Below are 25,281 nucleotides of genomic sequence, written 5' to 3'. Positions count from 1 at the left end.
GGTGGAAGAACATATCTTATTATTTCTGTTGCACTGTGGATTAAAATTACAATGGCTGCAGTTTGAAAGGCATGTCCACTAGAACAGGATGAGACACATATACAATCTTGTAATCCTGGGACAGAGCGTGCCATCAAAGACAGGATGGTGCTAGAAAGGAGTCCTGGACTAAGGGAGCTACCTGGCAAATGTTTTAATTGGCTCCTGACCAGATGACCAGGTTTTGTGTGACAGCAGTGCAGCAGAATAGCTCCTAGCCTGAAAGGAAAAAGACCTAAAACCGCTCTCTCCTGTGTGGAAGATTCCAGTAATCCTACAGTGATAGTTAGCTGGCTTTTTTTCCCCTCATTTCTCTACAGCCTGTTCTCTCTTTCTGAAAACCCCTATTAAGAAGCAAAGGGGAAAATCACTGCTAGAGACACTGAAAGGCAAGTGCTCAACCAGTGAACAAAAGAGTGAAAGTGCTGGAAGACCATCTCGTGTCATCAACAAAGAACTGAAATGAATTTGGAAGGCATCGATCAAAATCAACCCATCGAATCCTGTACTCTGGAACTGGTGCTATCCCACCCTTAAAATCCATATTTTGTGTGTCTCATGTGTCTTGTTATGTGTGTATAGGGATCTAAGAAGGGGTAGAGTTTAGGTTATAGAGTTAGAAATTAGCAGTTCATGTTTCTTTCTTTTGCCACTGGTTAAAGACAATTTGTTCAATAAACAGTTATTTACTTATTAAGTTTACAAACCTGGTGCTCGTATTCTGTTGACTTAATTTAAACAATTAGGTGGGTTGATCAAACCTTTTCACGTTTGTCACGGTTCGGGGAGCTGTGGGGCTTGATATTGCAACGCCCTATCCCCAGTGAGTCATGACAAAGGGTTGCACCCTACGTATCACTTCTGAAACCTAACTTGTTTTCCCCTCAACTCCAACGTAATCACTCAGGTCTTGAGCATGCCACCATCCCTCCTTCCCCCTCACATCACAATGCTACCTGATCATTTGCACAGCTTTAAATGCTGACAACTGCAGCGTTGCCTCTCAGAAGGGGATTCCAAATTTACCTTGAATACCGGGCAATTTTGTGTCTAGACTTGAAACCTTCTTGAAGGCCAGCTGAGATACAAAGCTCATTTTAGTTAAACAAAGTCCATTTCCATTATGTCAAATGGGAATAAAGTTCTAACCCAATCTTTAGTTCTTCATTTCATTCTTCCAATTTTCCCTGAACTCTTTTGCAGGCAGAGGCTCATCCTGTGTTCCAAATACCCTCCAGTACCTCACGAGAACAGATGGAAAATTGGCGTTGGCGGTTTATGTTTCCAGGTGGACCATCATATCCAAGAGGAAGACTATCATACATACCTTGTAGCTGTAATCAGACTGATAGCCTAAGTTGAGCTTTCCTGTCTGCAGACGATAACACCAAAATCTACTGTAACACACCTACTGAATTGTAACACATGCCCTGAGATTGGCCAGATTAGATCAGACCACAGGCCATACTTGGGACTTTCCTATACTACGCAAATCATGATCATACCATGCAGTGCACTTACCAATGAATGTCTTTTTTTTAAAAAACTATTATTTTCCATTCCCATTCTTCTTTAGTTAATCTTTAAACAATAATACTAAAATCCTTTTACATAACTTAGTCAAGCATGGATGGCAACTGGACCATGGAAATGTTTACTTTGTAAATTGTAAAAACAATGGCAGATAATGTAAAAGTCCCCAAGTCCTCATCAGCAGGATCTGAGGTGCAGAAGACGACAACATTTTGTGCAGAAGTTTAGTAATGTTTTAGCTTGCCAGCTGGCATTGAAAACAATGTTGCTGCAGTCACAATCAGCTGTAACTTTTAAAAAAAAAGATCCTTCCCAGGAAGTAGATTTAAGTTGGTGAATTAAAATTTCAAAAAGATGGAAGATGAAATGGGGAGGGTGCTGCAAACATTTGCCAGGTTTGAATTTCTAAATTCAGGCCATGGGACAGGCACATCTGTGTATCCATAACGTACAAGCTCGGCTGCAGAGTAAATCAATGCATTCTTAAGGTGCTCCTTGTATTTTGTAATTAACACAAGTCAAGGACTAAAGTCTGTTCTGCCCAGTGAAGCTCATCCCTCGAACAATCTGAGCATTTACTTGTTTCTTGAGTATCCCCTAATGTTTTTGTCATTACTCCCCTACTGGACAGCTTCTAAAAACATTACTGAATAAATATATGATAGCATATCAGTTCTGAATTTCTGTCATGAATTTCACAGCACTGATTCAGGTCTCGAGGGCTAGTGCCTTCTCCCATGGTCATCACCTTCATTGCTGCCAAAACATGCCAATTCCTGTGCCCTCACAAATCAACTTCAAGATACATACCTTCATTTTAATTTTTTTTTAAAAAAAAACAGGTCTGCTCTAACAGTTGTGCCTGACATTCTTCTGTCAAACATTTCCAGGCACTTTGACACTGGATAATTACTCACTCCCCGACCGAAGCCTACAGTCACTGCACTTGTGTTCCCAGGTGCTCCCATAAAATTATTTGTCTTTTCACCCCTCACACACCTTCAAAAATGTCCCAGAAGAGCCTCCCCTGTGACTGCCTTTGGCTCCCCCTTTAGAATTTTCCTTTTCCCATTCCTCCAGAACTTAATGGCCAATTTTGTGTCAGACAGCCATACTTTCCTACTTTAGCACCATCTCATGATAGAACAGCAAGATCCTCTCCACCAGTACAGGCAGATTACAACTTGGCATAACTTTCCACCTCAACAGTGTCTCAAACAGTGCACTAACCCTAGCACTAGGCGTCAGTACCAGGAAATGAACTCAAAATTCAACAACTGGCCCTCTCCACATAATAGAAGATCATGCTGCTTTCTGAAGTGGAGAACAATATACCCATACAAAATAAATTGGGATTAATGGGCCATTCTGCAAAATTGAATTTTAGTGAAATCATAAAGATTATCTAGAAAAATCCAGACATAAAAACAGCACAAGTTTTAAGTAATTGTTGCAGCACATACCTTCAGCCACGAATTTGTTTCGGCTTCCTAAAGAGAAGGTTAAGAAAAGAACAGTTAGCTTTTGATGTACAGGCAGAATAACCAGAATATGCCCACCCTACTGCTGCTTAAAATCTAATTAGTACTACCATCTTTTTTTAAAATGGTGATTATTTTACAGAATCACGGTGGCCATTCGGCCCATCATGCCTGTGCTGGTTCTTTGAAAGGGCAGTCATGCTTAGTCCCAAACTCCCGCTTTTTGTCCATAATCTTGCAAGTTGCTCATCCTTAAGTAACTTTCAAATTCTCTTGTAAATTTATTCACGGAATCAGCTTCCATCACCCTTTCAGATAGAGTGATCCAGATCCTGACAATTCTTGAAAACAAATCCTCATCTCCACTCCCGATCTTTTGCCAATGATTTTAACTCTATGACCCAGTCACACAGGAATCAGATTTTCCCAATCGACTCAAATGACGGGAAGTCCCTCTCATCCCTAGTAACATCAAGCTAAACCTCCACTGCACCCTTTCATTTTTTACATTTTTCTGAACAGTGGTTCTCAGAATTATCTACAATATTCCAACAGAGGCCTAACCAGTAAATTATGAAATTCTAGCATGACCCCTTTGCTTTTATATTCTATTTATACTATGAAGAATTTAAGGGCTGCATAATAACAATGTTTTACTATAATTAACATTGCATTTAAATGTTTTGATCTACATAAAGATACATGCAACTTTTAAAGTTTTTTTGTAAAAAAAAAGGGACCAATTCACACGAACATTTTTGGACCTAGAAATAGCCTCAGCCATGAGAGATAATGTTATCTGGTGTTCATTTATGAGAAAGTGATCTTTCTCCCTCACAGGACAGAATATAGATTTCGGCAAGTGTACTTTACATAGAGGCAGGTACTGAAATAATTATCTAACAACCTGAAACATTCAACTGAAAAATTTAGAACTTGATATTAATAAACTACAGTGTGCAATTTCTAAGTATTAACTTCCCACTTAGCATATTATTTGTCTTGTTTCGCTAATGATGTGATAATTCTTTTTTCAGTATTCAGCTTTAAACACTAACTGAAAAATGTTTAATTTACAAAAGGATCAACAACAGGTAGCAGATTTCATGATGAGTTGGAAGATCAACTTTAACATCATTACAAGCCAGTCTATGCCATATGGGGGATAACATTAGTGCCAATGATTTACAGTGATTGAACAAATCTAATTTAGTTTTTATTGCAATGGCATATGGAGATCAAGTTCCGAGTTTATTGTTCATGGAATATTAGGAATCATAAAGTAGTACTACACAGGAGGCCATTCAGCCCATTGAGTTTGTGCCAGCTCTTTTGAAAGGCCAGTTAGTCCAAAACCCCTGTTCTTTCCCCAAGGTCCCATTAAGTTTTCCCTTCAAGTTGAGCTCTTTATTTTATATGTAGCAATGAGAGGTGGTGGTGAGGGAGATGGTTTAGCACACACCCGGGAGAGCAGTTTTGATAATGCTAATAAAACTGCAGTTTCTGGAGTTTGGCATCATGTGGTCCTGTAGTCTGACACCACGACAGAGGAGGAATCAGAGGCTCAGGACTGGTTTGAGTGTGGCGTTCAGCTGACTGCTGGAATGATGGCATCTCGACAGTAATGAGAGGGTGGTAAAGGCACTGGCCTGGCAGCATTGGTTTAAGCGGTTCTAAGAGATTGCTGAATTCAGTGCTACGTGATTGGTTTCTGGAAATGTGCCTGTCTCATAAGTTGCCTCACATCTGTTATGTATTATAATTAACATAGGTGAACCCTTCTGTTTTCCAAGAGCTTTCAAAATTTAGTTCCACTGAAAAGCACTCTGATTAAGAAGAAAAACACTGTCTCTCAATTTGATATTCTTTGACGTGAAAAATGCCTGACTTGTATTGGAACATTTAATTAAGGATCTACTGAAATTGTCATCTAAGTTGTACTCAAAGCATTTTCAGAAAGATGGAAACTGAAATGCTTATGCACTGATACAATTTGCTTTATTGCTGAGGAAGGAAATGTGTGCAAGTTGAAGACAAACAAAAGCTGCAACAGATGTGTAAACAGTGCAGCCTATCATGTTTGAGGTGGGTCTCTTGTACCCTCAACACCCACCCATACTTAGTTTTGACTGCTTTAAAAAACAAATACAAAGCGATTGAACATTTTCTAGTTTTGTCATATCATTCCGAAAAACATACAATGTGCATTGTTAGAAACTGAAGGGAAGTATTAGAGCATTAAGAGTAAACCACATTGTTGTGGGTCTGGCGTCACATGTAGGCCAGACCAGGTAAGGATGGCAGATTTCCTTCCCTAAAAGGACATCAGTGAACCAGATGGGTTTTTACGATAATCGACAATGGCTTCATGGACTAGCTTTTCAATTCCAGATTATTAATTGAATTTAAATTCCACCAACTGCCATGGTGATATTTGAGCTCTTTTTCCCAGAGCATTAGCCTCAGCCTCCAGAATACTAGCCCAGGAACATTGCCACTACACCACCTTCTAGGTGGTTTGGAAGGTGCTGCCTAGGGAGCCCTGGTGAGTTCCTGCAGTACATCTTGTAGATGATACACACTGCTACCACTGTGCATCGATGGAGGGAGTGAATGTTTGTGGATGTGGTGCCAATCAAGGGGACAGCTTTGTCCTATAGTGCCAAGCTTCTTGTGTTGTTGGAGCTGCAGTCATCCAGGCAGGTGCAGAGCATTTCATCACACTCCTGACTTGTGTCTTTTAGATGGTGGACAGGCTTTGGGGAGTCAGGTGGTGAGTTACTTGCCACAGGATTCATAGCCTTTGACCTGCTCTTGTAGCCACAGTGTTTATATAGCTGGTCCAGTTCAGTTTCTGATCAATGGCAACCCCCAGGATGTTAATAGTGGGGGTTCAGTTATGGTAAAGCCATTGAATGTCATGGGGTGATGGTTAGATTCTCTCTTGTTGGAGATGGTCTTTGACACTTGTGCAGTGCAAATGGTACTTGCCACTTGTCAGCACAAACCTGGATATTGTCCAGGTCTTGCTGCATTTGGACATGGGCTGCTTCAGTAGCTGAGTCATCGCGAATGGTGCAATCAGCAAACATCCCACTCCTGACCTTATGATGGAAGGAAGGTAATTGATGAAGCAACTGAAGATGGTTGGGCCTAAGATACTACCCTGGGGAACTCCTGCAGTGATGTCCTGGAACTGGGATGATTGGCCTCCAACAATCACAACCATCTTCCTTTGTGCTAGATATGACTCCAACCAGTGGAGAGTTTTCCCCCGATTCCCATTGACTCCAGTTTTGCTAAGTCTCCTTGATGCCACATTTAGTCAAATGCTGCCTTGATGTCAAGGGCAGTCACTCTCACGTCACCTCTGGGTTTTAGCTCTTTTGGCCACGTTTGGATCAAGGCTGTAATGGGATCAGGAGCTGAGTGACGCTGGAAGAACCTAAGCTAATCATCAGTGAGCAGGTTATAGTTCAGCAAGTGCCGCTTGATAGCACTGATGACGACCCTTTCCATCACATTGCTGATGATCAAGAGTAGGCTGATCAGGTGGTAACTGGCAGGCTTGGATTCGTCCTTTTTGTGTACAGAACAGACCTGGGCAATATTCCACATTGCCAGGTAGGTGCCAGTGTTGTAGCTGTACTGGAACTGCTTGGCTAGGAGCGCACCAAGTTCTGGAGAACAGGTCTTCAGTACTATTGCCAGAATATTGTCAGGGCCCAAAGCCTTTGCAGTATCCAGTGCCTTTAGCCGTTTCTTGATATCATGTGGAGTGAATCGAGTTGGCTGAAGACTGGCATCTGTGATGCTGGGGACCTCTGGAGGAGGCTGAGATGGATCATCCACTCGGCACTTCTGGTTGAAGATTGTTACAAATGCTTCAGCCTTATCATTTGCACTGCTGTGTTGGGCTCCCCCCATCATGATTATGGGGATATTTATGGAGCCTCCTCCTCAATGAGTTGTTTAATCATCCATCAGCATTCACGAATGGATTTAGCAGGACTGCAGAGTTTAGATCTGATCCATTGGGTGGAGAGTAGCTTAGATCTGTCTATCACTTGCTGCTTAGGGCTACTTGCATGCCAAACAGCATGAGTTGTAGCTTCATCAGGTTGACACCTCATTTTTAGGTATGCCTGATGCTGCTCCTGGCATGCCCTCCTGCACTCTTCATTGAACCAGGGCTGATCCCCTGACTTGGTGGTAATGGTAGAGTGGGTGGTATACCAGGCCATGAGGTTACAGATTACGGTAGTGTATAATTCTGCTGCCGATGGCCCACAGTGCCTCATGGTTGCCCAGTCTGGAGTTGCAAGATCTGTTCAAAATCTATCCTATTTAGCACGGTGGTAGTGCCACACAACACGATGGAGGGTATCCTCAATGTGTAGACAGGGCTTTGTCTCCCCAAGGACTGTGTGGTGGTCACTCCTACCGATACTGTCATGGACAGATGCATCTGCAGCAGGCAGGTTGGTGAAGCTGAGGTCAAGTATGTTTTTACCTCTTGTTGGTTCCCTCACCATCTGCAGCAGATCCAGTCTAGCAGCTATGTCCTTTAGGACTCAGCCAGCTCAGTCTGTAGTGGTGCTACAGTTGAAGTCCCCCACCCAGGGTACATTCTTTGCCCTTGCCACCCTCAGTGCTTCCTCCAAGTACTGTTTAACACGGAGGAGTACTGATTCATCAGCTGAGGAAATATGGTGGTGGGGGGGGAGCAAAGAGAGAGGAGATAACCTTGCCCATGTTTGACTTGATGCCATGAGACTTCATGTGGTCCAGAGTCAATGCTGAGGACTCCCAGGGCAACTCCCTCCCTACTGTATACCACTATGCTATCACCTCTGCTGGATCTGTCCTGCAGGTGGGACAGGACATACCCAGGGATAGTGATGTTGGTATCTGGGACATGATCAGTTAGGTGTGATTCTGTGAGTAGGGGTAAATACGTATGTTAGTTAATCATCCCAAACTATCACAGCTAACAAATGCTCAAAAATGCCAATCCAAACATACACAGGAAGTATTTAAATAAGGTGATAACTCACAAAATTGCATGTTTATTAAAAATATTCTTGGTATAATTGGAATGGTTGGCCAAACAGATCAACACAATTTTTTTGAAAAAAGTGCAGAAATGGGCAGCATCCTGGGCGCAACTGACCCAGGTACATAGCGGAGAATACCACAAGAGAAATCTGGACTTGCTCACCCACCAAGCCTCTTAAGTTTTAAATTCTTACTACATTGCCACCATGCTGAATTAACAACTCTCAAGATTTATAAACCTTTCAGAATTATATCAACTTAGCTTAACTATGAAGTTTCTGGCACATTGCCAATGTAACTTTGTCAAAGTATGTAATCATAATTAATCATTAGTTTTCTCAACACCTGTGAAGAATTTTTGAGGCAAATGTGCTTGGTCACTGTTTCCAAACTTCTTTTCAGTGTCCTGGTGTGCATCTCAAAAGTGACAATATTTCCTAAGGATGAAGAAGCCTCAGTTATCTTCATCTCCTGGGACATGAAGAATCATCAGTAGCCTTTATAACGTTACTTTGAGCTAGTTGTCCAGCGGTGTGTAATGGTGATTCGGAAGTGATCACCCTTCTGAATTTGCCTTTTCTCTCTCCAGCAGTGTGACTGAGAACTCACCGGTACAGAGGATTTAAAAAATTTGTTCATGGGAAGTGAGCATCACTGGCAAAGCCAGCATTTATTCCCTATCCTTAAATGTCCTCAAGGTGATGGTGACCGACCTTCTTGAGCTGCTCGGTGGGAGCTGCTGCAGTCCTTATGATGCATGGGCACACACACTAGGAAGAAAGTTCCAGGACTTTGACACTGCGACTGTGAAGGAACGCCAGTTTAGTTCCAAGTCAAGATGGTGTGTGACTTGGAAGGGAACTTGGGCGTGATTGTGTTCCCTTCGGCTGGTTGCTCCTGTTCTTCTAGGCGGTAGAAGTCACAAATTTCAGAGGATGCCATGGGGAGGGAAGGGTAAAACTCCAAGAAGTATGAGTAATGGGAAACAAAGCAGCAGGTTAGTGTGTGGGGGGGGTGGATTCAACTTCATGGAAAATTATGAAAAAACTGAAAAGAAAGGAGAGCCCAGGAGAGGCTATTAAAGTCTCCAGAACACAAAATAGGACAGAGTGTTTGGAAAGGGCTAGAAATCTAACTTCAAGCACATCAGATAAAGGGATGACAATGAGAAAGGGGACGGGAAATACAAGACTGAAGGTGTTGTATCTGAATGTACGCAGTATACGAAATAAGGTAAATGAGCTTGTGGCGCAGATTGAAATGGGCAGGTATGATGTGGTGGGCATCACGGAGACATGGCTGCAAGGGGATCAGGACTGGGAGCTAAATATCCAAGGATATACATCCTATCGAAAAGATAGGCAGGTTGGCAGAGGGGGTGGGGTTGCTTTGTTAGTAAGAAATGAAATTAAATCGATAGCAAGAAATGATGTAGGGTCAGATGATGTAGAATCTGTGTGGGTAGAGTTGAGGAACCGCAAAGGTAAAAAAACCATAATGGGAGTTATGTACAGGCCTCCGAACAGTAGTCAGGATGTGGGGCACAAGATACACCAGGAGATAGAAAAGGTGTGTAAAAAACTCAAGGTTACAGTGATCATGGGGGATTTCAATATGCAGGTAGACTGGGTGAATCAGGTTGGTAGTGGATCCCAAGAAAAGGAATTTGTGGAATGTCTACGAGATGGCTTTTTGGAGCAGCTTGCGGTGGAGCCCACTAGGGAACAGGCAATTCTAGATTTAGTGATGCGTAATGAGGCAGATTTGATAAAGGGAGCTTAAGGTGAAGGAACCCTTAGGAGGAAGAGACCATAATATGATAGAATTTACCCTGCAATTTGAGAGGAAAAAGCTGGAATCAGATGTAACGGTATTACAGTTGAATAAAGGCAACTACAGAGGCATGAGGGAGGAGCTGGCCAGAATTGACTGGGAGATGAGCCTAGCAGGAAAGAGAATGGAACAGCAATGGCAGGAGTTTCTGGGAGTAATTTGGGAGACACAGCAAAAATTCATCCCTAGGAAGAAGAAGCATACTAAAGGGAGGACGAGGCAACCATGGCTGACGAGGGAAGTCAGGGACAGCATAAAAGCTAAAGAGAAAGCATACAATGCGGCGAAGAGCAGTGGGAAACCAGGGGATTGGGAAGCCTACAAAGACCAACAAAGGACAACTAAAAAAGAAATAAGGAGGGAGAAGATTAAATGAGGGTAAACAAGCCAGCAATATAAAAGAAGATTGCAAGAGTTTTTTTAGATATATAAAGGGTAAGAGAGAGGCAAAAGTGGACATTGGCCGCTGGAAAATGACGCTGGAGAAGTAGTAGTGGGGAACAAAGAAATGGCGGAGGAACTGAATAGGCACTTTGCGTCAGTCTTCACAGTGGAAGACACGAGTGACATCCCCAAAGTTCAAGAGAGTCGGGGGGGCAGAGGTGAGTATGGTGGCCATTACCAAGGAGAAGGTGCTAGGAAAACTGAAAGGTCTGAAGGTGGATAAATCACCTGGACCAGATGGATTACACCCCAGAGTTCTGAAGGAGATAGCTGAAGAGATAGTGGAGGCGTTAGTGGTGATCTTTCAGGAATCACTGGAGTCAGGAGGGTCCCAGAGGACTGGAAAATCGCTAATGTAACACCCCTGTTTAAAAAGGGAGTGAGGCAAAAGACGGGAAATTACAGGCCGATTAGCCTGACCTCGGTCGCTGGTAAGATTTTAGAGTCCGTTATTAAGGATGAGATTTCAGAATACTTGGAAGTGCATGGTAAAATAGGGCAAAGTCAGCATGGTTTCATCAAGGGGAGGTCACGCCTGACAAATCTGTTAGAATTCTTTGAGGAGGTAACGAGTAGGTTAGACAAAGGAGAGCCAATGGATGTTATCTACTTGGACTTCCAGAAGGCCTTTGACAAGGTGCCGCACAGGAGGCTGCTCAGTAAGATAAGAGCCTATGGTGTTAGAGGCAAGGTATTAGCATGGATAGAAGATTGGCTGTCTGGCAGGAGGCAGACAGTGGGGATAAGGGGGTCCTTCTCAAGATGGCGGCCGGTGACTAGTGGAGTTCTGAAGGGTCAGTGTTGGGACCACAACTTTTCACTTTATACAATAATGATCTAGATGAAGGAACTGAGGGCATCCTGGCTAAGTTTGCAGATGATACAAAGATAGGTGGAGGGACAGGTAGTATTGAGGAGGCGGGGAGGCTGCAGTAGGATTTGGACAGGTTAGGAGAATGGGCAAAGAAGTGGCAGATGGAATACAACGTGGGGAAGTGTGAGGTCATGCACTTTGGTAGGAAGAATAGAGGCATGGACTATTTTCTAAATGGGGAGAGAATTCAGAAATCTGGAGTGCAAAGCGACTTGGGGGTCCTAGTCCAGGATTGTCTTAAGGTTAATTTACAGGTTGAGTCGGTAGTTAGGAAGGCAAATGCAATGTTGGCATTTATTTCGAGAGGACTAGAATATAAAAGCAGGGATGTGCTGCTGAGGGTTTATAAGGCTCTGGTCAGACCACATTTAGAATATTGAACAATTTTGGACCCCATATCTCAGGAAGGATGTGCTGGCCCTGGAGAGGGTCCAGAGGAGGTTCACGGGAATGATCCCAGGAATGAATGGCTTAACATACGAGGAACGTTTGAGGACTCTGGGTCTATACTCGATGGAGTTTAGAAGGATATGGGGGGATCTGATTGAAACTTATAGAATACTGAAAGGCCTGGATAGAGTGGACGTGGGGAAGATGTTTCCATTAGTACGAGAGACTAGGTCCCGAGGGCACAGCCTCAGAGTAAAGGGAAGACCTTTTAGAACAGAGATGAGGAGAAATTTCTTCAGCCAGAGAGTGGTGAATCTATGAAATTCATTGCCACAGAAGGCTGTGGAGGCCAGGTCATTGAGTGTATTTAAGACCAAGATAGATAGGTTCTTGATTGGTAAGGGGATCAAAGGTTACAGGGAGAAGGCGGGAGAATGGGGTTGAGAAACTTATCAGCCATGATCGAATGGCAGAGCAGACTCGATGGGCCGATTGGCCTAATTTCTGCTCCTATGTCTTATGGTCTTAGGTGCTGCTAAAGGAAGCGTGGCAAGGCGCTGCAGTGCATTCTGATGCCATTGAAGAAGGGAGTGAATGTTTAAGATGGTGGATGGGGTACTGATCAAGCGGGCCATTTTGTCCTGGATCATGTTGAGCTTCTCGAGCATTGTTGAAGCTGCACTCATCCAGGCAAGTGGAGAGTATTCCATCACACTCCAACTTGTGCCTTCTAGATGGTGGACAGGCTTTGAAGAGTTAAGTAGTGAGTTACTGGCTGCAGAATTCCCAGCCTCCAACCTGCTCTTGAAGCCAAGGTATTTATATGGCAGGTCTAGTTAAGTTTCTGGTCAAAGGTAATCCCCAGGATATTGATGGTGGGAAATTCAGTGATGGTAATGCCATCAAACATGATGGGAAGAATTTAGTTAGATTCTCTCTAGCTGCATGAACTGAGATGATAGTGCAAAATATACACCACCTCAGACTTTTCATTGGAAAGACACTAAACCATGAGTGACAAAACCACTTCAAGCAAATAGAGGTGAAACTGGACAGTGGAACAGGCTTCAGGCTCAATGTCGAGGGGATAAAAACCTCAAAGACTGACATGATAATGCCAATCATCTCCACTGAGGGGTTGAAAATCATTCAGTTATAAAATTTCAAGTCTTTGAGGAAAATACAAGAAAACAGCTAAGAAAGCTGGGGCTAGAATTCCTCAAGAAAGCTTTGCCTCATCTGATACCATCAGCAATTTCAGCGTTTTATAAAGCCTGCATCTGCCCAGTGATAGAATATTGTAGTCCTCTGTTGAGCTACAAAGAAAATAATTCTTACTGCTAAAGTCCAAAGCCAGACCTCTGACCTCAGGAAGAATAGCTTATTCCATGTCAAAATCCACCAGGTTGAGGACAAACAATATAGTCTCAAGATTAACAAGCAAGGAGATAAACAAAGATTATCTGTGGAGTCCAGACCTCCAAACTTAAGTAAGGATTACAACATTTCAGCATTTTGAGTATGAAGATATTCCTGCTTCTTGAACTCTCCATAGAAAGTGACATCGCCTGAAAATCTGCCCATTAAAAAAAGTTTAAATGCTTCGCCACAATTGCTGTAGCATGCAAAATCCAACTTGCCCCTCAGGAATCCCTTTCCATATGTTTCCAGGCAGCAATGGGGCAAAGCACTTTGGTCTTATTTTATCTAACGCAAAAAAAAATAGGAGGGGTGCGAATCAAGTTTACAATTGCTCACAACACTGCTAGTGGTAGGAAAAAGCTATGGCTGTGGCATACAGTTGCACCACAGGCGGTTTCCAGGAGGGCTAACCTTACACCAATTCAACTGCACTCTTGGAACTTCAGATTTGTTACAGTGGACCTTCAGCATCGGAGATTTCCTACACATCTTCTGGATCTTCCCACAGGTCACAGATTTTCCAAGTATGATTAAAAGAGGGATGAAATCCATAAATTTGAAACCAATTCACAACAATTCATTCTGGAGTTACTGCAAAAGATATCAGCACTGGCATTACTGCTCTCTTCTGCAATGCCAGTTCTCTGCCATCCTATGCAAATTGGCAGTGCCAACTTATCCTTTCTGGATTGAGATGCTTTGAGATGCTGCAGTCAGAAAGGAAGCCTATAAAAGTCCACACCATAAACCCTGGCTAAGTTTGCTGGTCTGGAAGAATTCGTTAAGCTCTTTGAATGACAACCTAAGTCATAGTTTAATGAAGCATTTTAACAGCTTATAAAAGTTGCATATTACATTCCCTCAAACTATACAAAGGGAAGGTTTTGTTCAGTTTCACAGAACACCAGTTCACCCGGGAATAGAAGCAGCCTATTTCTGCAAAAAAAAATGATGACCCAAGCGAGTATGGTTCAAATTAATTTTGGTAAAGCTTTCATTGAGGTGGTCAAATGGGGGTCAGACAAACACCTAGGTCTTGGTGTAAATTAAAGAGACCCAGAAAAAAGCTACTACACAGTTAACAATGAAACACCCCTCACTGACTTAAAATATAAAGCTATAACATTTTGATAGAAAACCAGCATCTTTTTTTAGCACTGATGGCAATTTACTACATAGATTACAAAGAATTTTTGAAATGCACCAAATGTTGCACTACACTTACATCCTCCTTCTCTTTAAAATAGTATCATGTACCAACAAATTCATCTGATTCTGCAGCGTGAGGGCAGTTGAAAGATCATTTGCAAGATTCACTAGTTAACAAGAAAGTTAAAAAGGCTCAATTATAATCAGATTTTAAAAAAGCCAAAACTGAGGAGGTAAAAGTAGCTCTAGGAATAAGGTTTGCAAAGGGCAGGTCCTTATCCTTTAAGCAGCGTCCAATGTTGTGTTCTCTTCTCCAGAAAGGCACTGCTCCATATCAGGGTCAGGATCCATGAGCACTAACCTCTATCCAAGTGACCACTCTTACGGTGCACATCTAGACACTCAAGCTATTACACTCAAGTTATTCTATCCTCACAAGGGAACTAGACAGTGGTGCAAATTGAGTATCCTACCTTATTTTTCCTTGCTTCTAACACAAAGGCAATTGTTATGCTCCACTACTGCTGACCAAAAGACATCAGCCAACACAGCAGACATCAGGATGAATTAGTGGACTTTCCTGGTCCCCACAGCTCAAGCTCACACTGGCGTGTAGAGATTCGCATTCAGCCATCAGGAAGGGTGCCACAAATTAATGGGTTTGAAGACAAACAACCCGATTTACTGTAAGAATACAAAAGCTAATACAACTGCAGCTCACCATGTTGTATCATCACATCACTACCCAAGGAGTTCTCAAACACGACTGTTCAGAAAAGCATTATTTAGTTGATATTCCAAGTACAGATATAATCACCAACTAAATCAGGATTCTGACAACATGCATCTGTTGCTCTGTTTTCCAGCACCCCAATATGACGTCCTTTGCCCTCAGGATCACATCTGTGATACCACTGTCTCTGGCAGCAGCACAGTGCCAGTCTAGGCAGCTAAAAACACAATTCGTTACAGCACTTAATTGTCTAGTAGACATGCTAAGAATAACACCACAAGTTGGCACCATCACGAATCAAACTGTGCTTTGAACATTACAAATTCAATTTTCAAACTGGGTAGTTGCTTCCCTGCCCCCATTCACAAATTCTGTCCCTATAGTAAAATTAGACTTAAAATGCTCAAGTCTGATAGATAAATCATTCATTTTCACTACTGTGTTGCCATTCTAGGCCATCACGAAGGCTGGAACTTTCAGGCACTCAAAGCAATCTTTTTGAGACTAGTTTCAACTGGGTTAAACATAGGCAAATATTTCAAGCTATATTTGCACGTTTAAATGAATTGCATTTGCTTGAATTTCATCTGATTCTCTTCTGTGTTGTATTGCACAAGAAGAGCAAGTCTCCTAAACATCTACAGATCATTTATATTGTTGGCTACAAATGATGTGTCAGTGTTACAGCAAGTAGCTCCAAGGAAAGGCTCTTTGTGCACAATCAACTGGTAAAATTGTCAGGTAAATTATTAAAGGTATAAAATGTCAGTGGTGCTCTGATGAAAGGTCACAGACCTGAAACGTTAACTCTGTTTTTCTCTCTCCACACATGCTGTCTGATCTGCTGAGTACTTCCAGCACTTTGTTTTTTATTTCAGAATTCCAGCATCTACAGTGTATAGCTTTGCACTATGTCAATGGAATAGGTTCTTTTATAAGTTAACAAACTTGAATAAAAGCGATCACTGCTCAAATCAATTACTGTTGAATTTCAAAGATAAAGTCTTGGAATTCATCAGTTGGACTCATTAACCCTTATAAGCTGCCTTAAGCAGGGTCCATAATAGCTTCCAAAAGGAAAGCGGTTAGGTATATGAAAAATGTAAAAGCTGTAAACTATGGAGATAGGCCAAGATAATATCACTAAATGAATAGTTCTTTCAGAGGTGGCACAAGCACAATGGTTCAAATGGCCACTTTACATACCGTATGATTCTCCGAAACTTTGCAGTTGGAATCTTAATATCTGATATCAAGAACAAGATACATCAGCATAGGACACAATTTAGTTGAACATAAAGCCCTTCCTTTCAGTCCAGCAATATGCCGATATAGCTGAAATGGCTAGGAGAAGTTAGTATTAATACGAGAACAAGAATGTCCTGTGAATTTATTTTAAAGTCAAATGAAGACAGTGACCTTGAACTCCACTGGGAATAAACCTTATCAGAACAAATGTGTGTGCTTGTGTAAAAGTAAAGTTTTTGAGACCAATTTTTTTAGGCAAAAAGTAGAGGGTCAACTTAAACACGAGTAATTATTTTCATCAGGTTGAAATCCATTTGAGGGATTGAAATCATACAGCATCGTTTTGCTTTGGCATCGTGGATATAATAGGGCTAGCATATGCACTTGGTATCAGGACTTTTGCTTTAGCGTCGTTCCATGCCGGGGCCGATGCAGCATGCATGACCTGGTTAGCGCCATTTTGGAGCAGGCTTTCCTGCTCCCGAGACTTTCTTCTGCTCACCACTTCCCTGCCCGCTCTTAGCTCCTCTCACCCACTTTCTCCCTCTCGCCGCCCCTTCCTGAGCCCTCGCTCACAGCAAGGGTTTGGGAGAGGAAGTGATGAGAGGGAGAGTCAGGCAGGGAAGCTACAAGCAAGAGAGAGAGTCGGCCTGCGGGAGAAGCGGCGAGCAGGTGGTAAGTAGAAAGAATTAAGATTTTTTGGCCACGAGTCAGGGTCGATCTTTACGCGAGATTGACGATTACTCAAGTATATATGGTTTGTTGAAATGTTGCTGTCAGCACACAAGTTTGTGCACTCAGAAACTGCTGGGTAAAAATCCATAATTGCTAATTGAAGTGTCTTAGATCTGAGATTTGGGTGTGCTGTTCAGGTGAGATTCAAAAACATCACCAGTATCTTGGGAAAAGCAATTCTTGCATCAGTAATAATGACCTCAATGATCCGTAGAGATTTCAGCCATTTCAATTTATACAATGAAAGAGATCAAATCTTAATTTTTTCACAATTTTAAAAAATATCTTGCTAAACTCTCAGAATCATGCTCGGTGAAGTCGGTGCAAAAAATCCTCAAATTCTGAAAATAAATGTGCCTCAGATCAATGGCAATACAGTAATCAACCTGCCTTATTTGTCATTGCAACATATTCTTCAATTTCTCCCGCGAGTAAATGATATTTCTTTGAATTCCACTTCAACAGTCTCCGCTATTAAAATGTTGCATAACTCCAATGGTGGTTTGCAGGAAAAGCTTGCACTTGATTTCCTTTAATACTTATAACTTACTCATTTATAAATTGGTGCCCCATTGTATAAGTTAACCTCTCATCGCAGTAAAGTATTTGCTTGGATTAACTTCTTCACAATAATAACTTCAACAAAATCACTTCAAAGGCTAACAAAAGAAAAATTAACCCACTGGAAGTACCTTTGCCATGTGCCTATCAAGAACAACAACATCTGCAGATTATTTAATCAGGTGCATACACTGATCCACAAGAATTGTCTGGTCAAGATTCCAAAAAGCCACAACATTTGACTGGCATCCAATTCTCATTGTTATAAATCAAAAGTAGTATACAGGAAAAGTGAACAAAGGCTTTGCAAGGAAAATTAGGAAACTAAAACGCATTTGAAAAAAATCTGAAAACTTCCCTGTCCTAACTTTAACACTGGAAAAGGATAAAGGCTCAAATTACTCTTCAAAGAATCCAAAGTCATGATTAAAATTGAGAAATACCTTACTTCTTCCATCCTTTCAGTAGTGATCTGGGGGGATCTGGGTGTACAGGTCCACAGGTCACTGAAAGTGGCAATGCAGGTGGATAAGGTAGTCAGGAAGGCATATGGCATGCTTGTCTTCATTGGCAGGGGTATTGAGTATAAAAGCTGGGAAGTCATGCTGCAGCTGTATAGAACCTTGGTTAGGTCACACTTGGAATATTGCGTGCAATTCTGGTCGCCACATTACCAGAAGGATATGGAGGCATTGGAGAAGGTGCAGAGGAGGTTTACCAGGATGCTGCCTGGTCTGGAGGTTATTAGTTATGAGGAGAGGTTGGAGAAACTCGGATTGTTCTCACTAGAGCGATGGAGATTGAGGGGCGACTTGATAGAAGTTTACAAAATTATGAGTGGCATGGACAGAGTAGATAGTCAGAAGCTTTTTCCCAGGGTGGAAGAGTCAATTACTAGGGGATATAGATTTAAGGTGAGAGGAGAAAACTATAGAGGAGATGTGCGGAGCAAGTTTTTTTACGCAGAGGATAGTGAGTGTCTGGAATTCGCTGCCAGAGGAGGTGGTGGAAGCAGGTACAATAGTGGTGTTTAAGAGGCAGCTTGACAAATACATGAATAGGATGGGAAGAGAGGGATATGGACCCTGGAAGTGCAAAATGTTTTAGTTGACGGGCAATGTGATCGGTGCAGGCTTGGAGGGCCGAAGGGCCTGTTCCTGTGCTGTACTTTTCTTGTTCTTGTTCTAGTGGCTGATGCTAACTAAACGAGAATTTAAATACTCAGTATATTACTTTAATACAAAGTTAAGGAGATTCATTCATGATTAGAGAGAGAGAAACAAATGGCTTTGCTGGGAATGTTGAGCGACAAAGGAGGAAACACTTGGGAGTAGTGGAGGTGAAAACGATGGATATCATTTAAGAAGCAATGCAGCATTCAATTACGTCTAAAAGGTCGGGGTGTAGGATGTTCCTGGATGGACAAACGAAGATGGACTAAATAGTCTTTGTCATTTGTTAATTATTTTGTGGTCACATCGAGGGAAGCAGTGGGGAAGGAAGGAATTTGGGTGGGATGTGGGCGGATGGAGCTGGGGGAGAAAAAGGAAAAAAAATTTATCTGGTCTCAACTTCCTGGTACTGGCACCTTAACACATGGTGCACGAATCTGCCCTCTTCTCTAAAAGGTCTAATCTTCAAATCACAGCCAACTTCAACAATAACGGATCCTTTCCCAAGGATCTTGTATCCACTTCAGATTTTAATTTTTTATGTGTAGTCTTTATACATTGTAATATAAAATATTTGCATGATAAAATTATGCACAGGATCATTTTTACACATAATTAGTTTAAAACTTGAATAACATGAATCCATCAGAAGTAGGACAAATATCAATCAGCAAGTAGAATGCACATTACAAGCAAAAATCTGGAAGCTATGCCAAACTTAGTAAACAGCACAAAAATTGCACTTTCCTTGCATACCAAGCTCATTTCTGTGACAGCAGGAATATGCCCTACCTGCTGTGATGAAGTACAAAGCAATTACTTCTCATTGCAAATGCACATCTGTTATGTTGCAGAGGTGGGATGCCCTATTGTTCTGTTTGCAAATAGCTGTCTGAAGTTTGTTTGCCATGCTAGCTCATCAGAGAGACACTATTACATAACTTCTCACTGTATGGGTCCCAGCAATGTCATTTCTAATAAGTGAACATGATGGCCAGAACGCCACAGAAGCCAGCTCTACTCAAACACCTCCTCAGCACAGTAATTTTTGTAGCTTTTCTGGGCAGACATTGGAAAATTCACCAAAGTGAATAATTTAAATCTAGAAGATTCATCTTGGGCTCATTCAAAACTTGGCTGCCTGTGTCCTAAGTCGCATCAGGTCCTCCTGCTGTCACAGAAATGAGCTTGATATGCAAGGTATGCAAGGAAAGTGCAATTTTTGCGCTGTTTACTAAGTTTAGCATAATTTCCAGATTTATGTTTGTAATGTGCATTCTACTTGCTGACTGACATTTGTCCTACTTCTGATGGGTTCATGTTATTCACATTTTAAGCTAATCACCCCTTTGCTTGGTAAACTACACTGGCTCCCAGTCCAGCAACATCACAGATTTAAAATTCTCAGCCTGGTGTTCAAATTTCTCCGTGGTCTTGCCCTATCTACTTCCATAACTTCATCCAGGCCTACCGACAACTCTCCAAGATCTATGCGCTCAATTCTGACCTCGTGCACATTCTGGTTTTCCGTTGTCCCATAATTGCTAACGTGTATCTTCATCCGCCTCAGTCTCAAGCTTTGGAATTTGCTCCCTAAAACTTTCTGCTGCTTCCACCTCCTTTCAGGTGCTCCTTAAAACATACCTCTTTGACCAAGCTTTTGGTAATCTGTCCTAATATCTCTGTAGTTTGGTGTCCAATTTTGCTTGGTAACGCCCTTGTGAAGTACCTTGGGATGGTTTACTACATTAAAAGGTGCTATATAAATGCACGTTATTTTTGAATGAAAGGCAAGTTTCCCAACCCAGCATTAAAAAGCAAAACAAAATTAATACGGAAATAGAGCGGCCCATTAAAATTGTTTACATACTGTTAATCTATTGAAAACTGAGATTAACCAATTAACAGAGGAATTCTACGGCAGAAAAAGCATGTTGATAAAGGCTAGTTTCTAATTGGATTGGGTTGTCTCTCTTCAGTGATCTTGCACTATGAAGCTTGTAAAGTTGAACTAAAGAACACATCTAGGCTGAAATTACCCAAGGTAAAAAACAGTTTCTTCAATTAACCATCTGTCCTTTCTTTTTAATCATAATTCACCAAAAAAATGACCACTAATACTGCACATATTTTAGAGCATTAGGTAAGAGAGATTAATCAAGCGATTAATAGAGAGCACTCCCATTTGAGCACTGTGAAACGCAGACCTTCAATTAATCATGACAGGTTGCTCGGTGGCAGCACTGAAAATATGAAACCAGAGAGCCTTAGCCCATCTGTGCTATTAAATCAAACCGAAGCTCCATTTCACAGTGATTACACCTACTCTTCTGGTCACAGCTCAGGCTCTTGCAAACTCTCTATGCCTGGTTATCAAAGGAAAAAGTGGGTCAATAGCTAATTTATTATCTGTGAACGAAGAGGAAGGGAGCAGCGTGGCAGTAACAACAACTCGCATATTATCGCGCCTTTTAAGTAGTAAAATGTCATGAGTGGCTTCACAAGGGCGTTATCAAATAAAACTTGACACCAAGTCACACAAGGAGTTAGGGTCGATTACCAAATGCTTGGTCAAGGAGGTGGGTTTTAAGGAGTGTCCTAAAAGAGGAAAGCGAGGTAGAGAGGTGGAGAGGTATAGGGAGGGTATCCAGAGCTTGGAGCTGAGGAAGCTTGGGGCTTAGGAAGCTGAAGACACGGCAGCCAAAGATGCTAAGATTAAAGCTGCGGTTGCTCAAGAGGCCTGAAATGGAAGAGCACAAATAACTGAAGATTCTCAGGCTCAAGATTACAGAGATTGGGAGGGGAGAGGGATTTGAAACCGAGGATCAGGATTTTAAAATCGAGATGGAGCTCGTGTAGGTCCGCAAGCGCCGGGTAATGGGGCAGATGGGAATTGGTGCGAATCAGGACATGGGCAGCAGAGTTTTGGATGACTTCAGGTTTATGGAGGGAAGAATGCGGGAGGTCAGCCAGGGGTGCCTTCAAGCAGAATTACCTGGAAAAACTCAGCAGGTCTGGCAGCATCGGCAGAGAAGAAAAGAGTTGACGTTTCGAGTCCTCATGACCCTTCAACAGAACTGAGTAATATTAGGAGAGGGGTGAAATATAAGCTGGTTTAAGGTGGGCGGGGGGGGGGGGGGGGGTTGTGGTTGTAGGGACAAGCAAGCAGTGATAGGAGCAGTTAATCAAAAGATGTCACAGACAAAAGAACAAAGAGGTGTTGAAGGTGGTGATATTATCTAAATGAATGTGCTAATTAAGCTGCACATGTCTGTCCTTGGCTTGCTGCATTGTTCCAGTGAAGCCCAACGCAAACTGGAGGAATAGCACCTCATCTTCCAACTAGACACTTTACAGCCTTCCGGACTGAATATTGAATTCAACAACTTTAGATCTTGAACTCCCTCCTCCATCCCCACCCCCTTTCCGTTTCTTCCCCCTCCCTTTTGTTTTTTCCAATAATTTATATAGATTTTTCTTTTCCCACCTATTTCCATTATTTTTAAATCTATACCTTTTATGCCCTGTCAGTCTTTCCACCCCACCCCCACTAGAGCTGTACCTTGAGTGTCCTGCCATCCATTCTTAATTAGCACATTCGTTTAGATAATATCACCACCTTCAACACCTCTTTGTTCTTTTGTCTGTGACATCTTTTGATTATCTGCTCTTATCACTGCTTGCTTGTCCCTACAACCACAACCACCCCCGCCCCCCACTTCTCTCCCCCCACCTTAAACCAGCTTATATTTCACCCCTCTCCTAATATTACTCAGTTCTGTTGAAGGGTCATGAGGACTCGAAACGTCAACTCTTTTCTTCTCCGCCGATGCTTCCAGACCTGCTGAGTTTTTCCAGGTAATTCTGTTTTTGTTTTGGATTTCCAGCATCCAAAGTTTTTTGCTTCTATCTCTGTGCCTTCAAGCAGTCAAGTCTTGAGTCAACAAATAAAAGCAAAATACTGAGGATGCTGGAAATCTGAAATAAAAACAGAAAATGCTGGAAATACACTGTAGGTGTGGTAGCATCTGTGGAGAGAGAAATGGACTTAACGTTGAGTAGAATATGGGTTTTATGCCACTGAAAGGGGCGCTGGGGAGGAGCAAAAGGGAAAGTCAGAGATAGGATGGAGGGTGGGAGAGGTTAAAGGACTAAGATATCATGGAATAAAAGGCAAAGGGAATGGTATTGGCTGTAGTAAAGAGACAAATTATTTGTCCAGAGTGAATGTAAATGCCATAATAGTGAACAGCTCTGTCCTTCTTTAAATTCTTTCACAGGATGTGGGCATCGCTGGCTCGTCCAGCATTTATTGCCCAATCCTAATTGCCCTCGAGAAAGGGGTGGTAAGCTGCCTTCTTGAACCACTGCAGTCTGAAAGAAAAAATGTGAAAAACCAACACATTGCAAAACAAAACAGAATCAAAAAGGATGACCGGGCTCATGGTTTGAAACTATTGAACTCAATGTTGAGTCCAGAAGGCTGTAAGGTGCCTAATCAGAAGATGAGGTGCTGTTCCTCAAGCTTGTGTTGAGCTTCATTGGAACACTACAGCAGGCCAAGGATCGTAGTGTGAGCATGAGAGCAAGGCAGTGAATTAAAATGGCAAACAACTTTAAGCTCAGGGTCATGTTTGATGGATGGAGGTGTTCCGCAAAGCAGTCACCCAATCTGCATTTGGTCTCCCGAGTGTAAAGACCACGTTGTGAGAAGCGAATACCATATACTAAATTGAAATAAGTAGAAGTGAATCACTGCTTCACCTCGAAGGAGGTAAAAGGGCATGTGCTACACCTGCGATTGTGTGGGAAAGGGACATGGTGTTGGGGACGTCGGAGAGGGAATGGAATACTGACAGGGAGGGGGAGGGAAGATGCGTTTGGTGGTGGTAACAATCTGGAGGTGGCAGAAATGACCGAGTATGATCCTTTGAACATGGAGGCTGATAGTGCCGATTTACCCATCTGTGATATCCTCTCTCTGCAGCACTGCAATGTTCTGCCATCCCTTCCCCTTTCTTGAGCACCTTGGCCAGGATATTCCAGCCCGCCATGGCAGGACCCGCCCCCCCGGGAATGCTGCGGGCCAGCCAAAATTACATTGCAATGGGACCAGATGATCCTGGAGGTGGGCAGGGCCAAAAAATCCCACCCCCTCACCTCAGGAATATTTATTACCAAGTCCTGCTCTCCTTTGAGGTCTCTGCTGTCAGCATAGCATCATATTTCCACGTGGTAATCTGTGTCTGCAACTCACCAGTCTTATTTACCACTTTCTGAACATTCACATACATGGACTGTAACCCTAATTTAGACTGCATTACTTTCCCTCTTACGCTGAACCCATCAAATACCTTACTATTTCCTACTGGAGTACTGTCTCTCCCAAAATTCTTTTCCTCTTTGGTATCCTTCTCTAGTATTCCCTCGTGGTTGCTACGTTGAAGTAAGTTTAAATCCTCCCCAATAATCACCCCACAAGGAAATTGGTCCCGGCTCTGTTTAGGTGCAACCTGTCTGTCCTGTAAAGGTTCCATCTCTCCCAGAACTGACCCCAATATCCCAAGGATCTAAAGCCCTCCCTCCTGCACCATATTTCCAGCCATGCATTCATCTGCTTTATCCTCCAATTTCTATTCTCACGCGCGTAGTACCAGGAGAAATCCGGAGATTACGACATTTGAGAGTCCAGCTTGCTTATTTTCTGCTTAGCTCTCTGAGGTTCCTTTGGCAGCACCTTCTAAACCTGCGATCTCCATCACCTAGAAGGAGGGGGGCAGCAGGTGTATGCGAACACCAACACCTGCAAGTTCTCCTCCAAGTCACATACCATCCCGACTTGGAACTATATCGCCATTTCTTCACCGTCACTGGGTCAAAATCCTGGAACACCCTTTCCTAACAGCACTGTGGGTGTATCTACACCACATGAATTGCAGCAGTTCAAGGGCAATTGGGATAGGCAACAAATGCTGGCCTCGCCAGTGATACCCACATCCCATGAAATAATTTTTTTTTTAAATCTGGCTGTGGGGTCACCTCCCTCTGTCTACCTATGTCATTGGTACTGATGTGGACCATGACCACTGGCTGTTCACTCTCCCCTCGCCTGTGGCAGCCTTGACCATGGCATCAGCAAAGCAACATACCAACCTGGATTAAAGTCTGCGGCCACAGAAATGCCTGTATGTTGGGCCATAACTTCCGATGGAATGGCAACTGAATCAGATTGCCACCTCAAAAGTTCTTCCCTGGAAATCCAAGCGATCCTATCTCGCCCGACCGTCCAACTCAGGCCAGGCGACATCTGGGCATTGCAGCATGTCCCCAGAGCCTAGCATTGAAGGGCTTGAGGGTTGCAGCTAAATATACACCGCCTCTTTTCTAGCCGCCGTAAACCTGGTAAGTTTAAAGGTCGACCCAGATTTAAAGGTCTTTGACAAGCTAAGGGCATATTGGCCTGGCAGGAGTGGGTGGAATCGCACGGGTTGGGGCATTCCCATTAGGGGGTTTGTGCCCAATTTGCAGGGGAGGAGGAGAGTCCCTTGGGGTTCGGGGGTGTGGGGGAGTCCCAAAGGGGGGTTCGGTGTGGGTCTGTGCAATAGTTAC

At 42.7% G+C, this 25,281-nt stretch overlaps 1 protein-coding gene across 1 annotated transcript in view; it reads right to left on the bottom strand.

The window, feature by feature from the left end:
- LOC144686374 (double-stranded RNA-specific editase 1-like) overlaps window positions 1–25,281 on the bottom strand; it is a 309,081-nt gene that overhangs the window by 141,720 nt on the left and 142,080 nt on the right. The window contains exon 3 of the mRNA XM_078551506.1: window positions 3,036–3,062. Within this exon, the coding sequence (XP_078407632.1) occupies window positions 3,036–3,062 (27 nt within the window). The remainder of the gene's footprint in view (window positions 1–3,035; window positions 3,063–25,281) is intronic.

Source organism: Cetorhinus maximus, chromosome 11 (assembly GCF_964194155.1).
Source record: "Cetorhinus maximus chromosome 11, sCetMax3.hap1.1, whole genome shotgun sequence".
In the NCBI taxonomy this organism is placed as follows: Eukaryota; Metazoa; Chordata; class Chondrichthyes; order Lamniformes; family Cetorhinidae; genus Cetorhinus; species Cetorhinus maximus.
The sequence above is the reverse complement of the archived record's forward strand: the minus strand, read 5'-3'. Positions and strand labels throughout refer to the sequence as shown.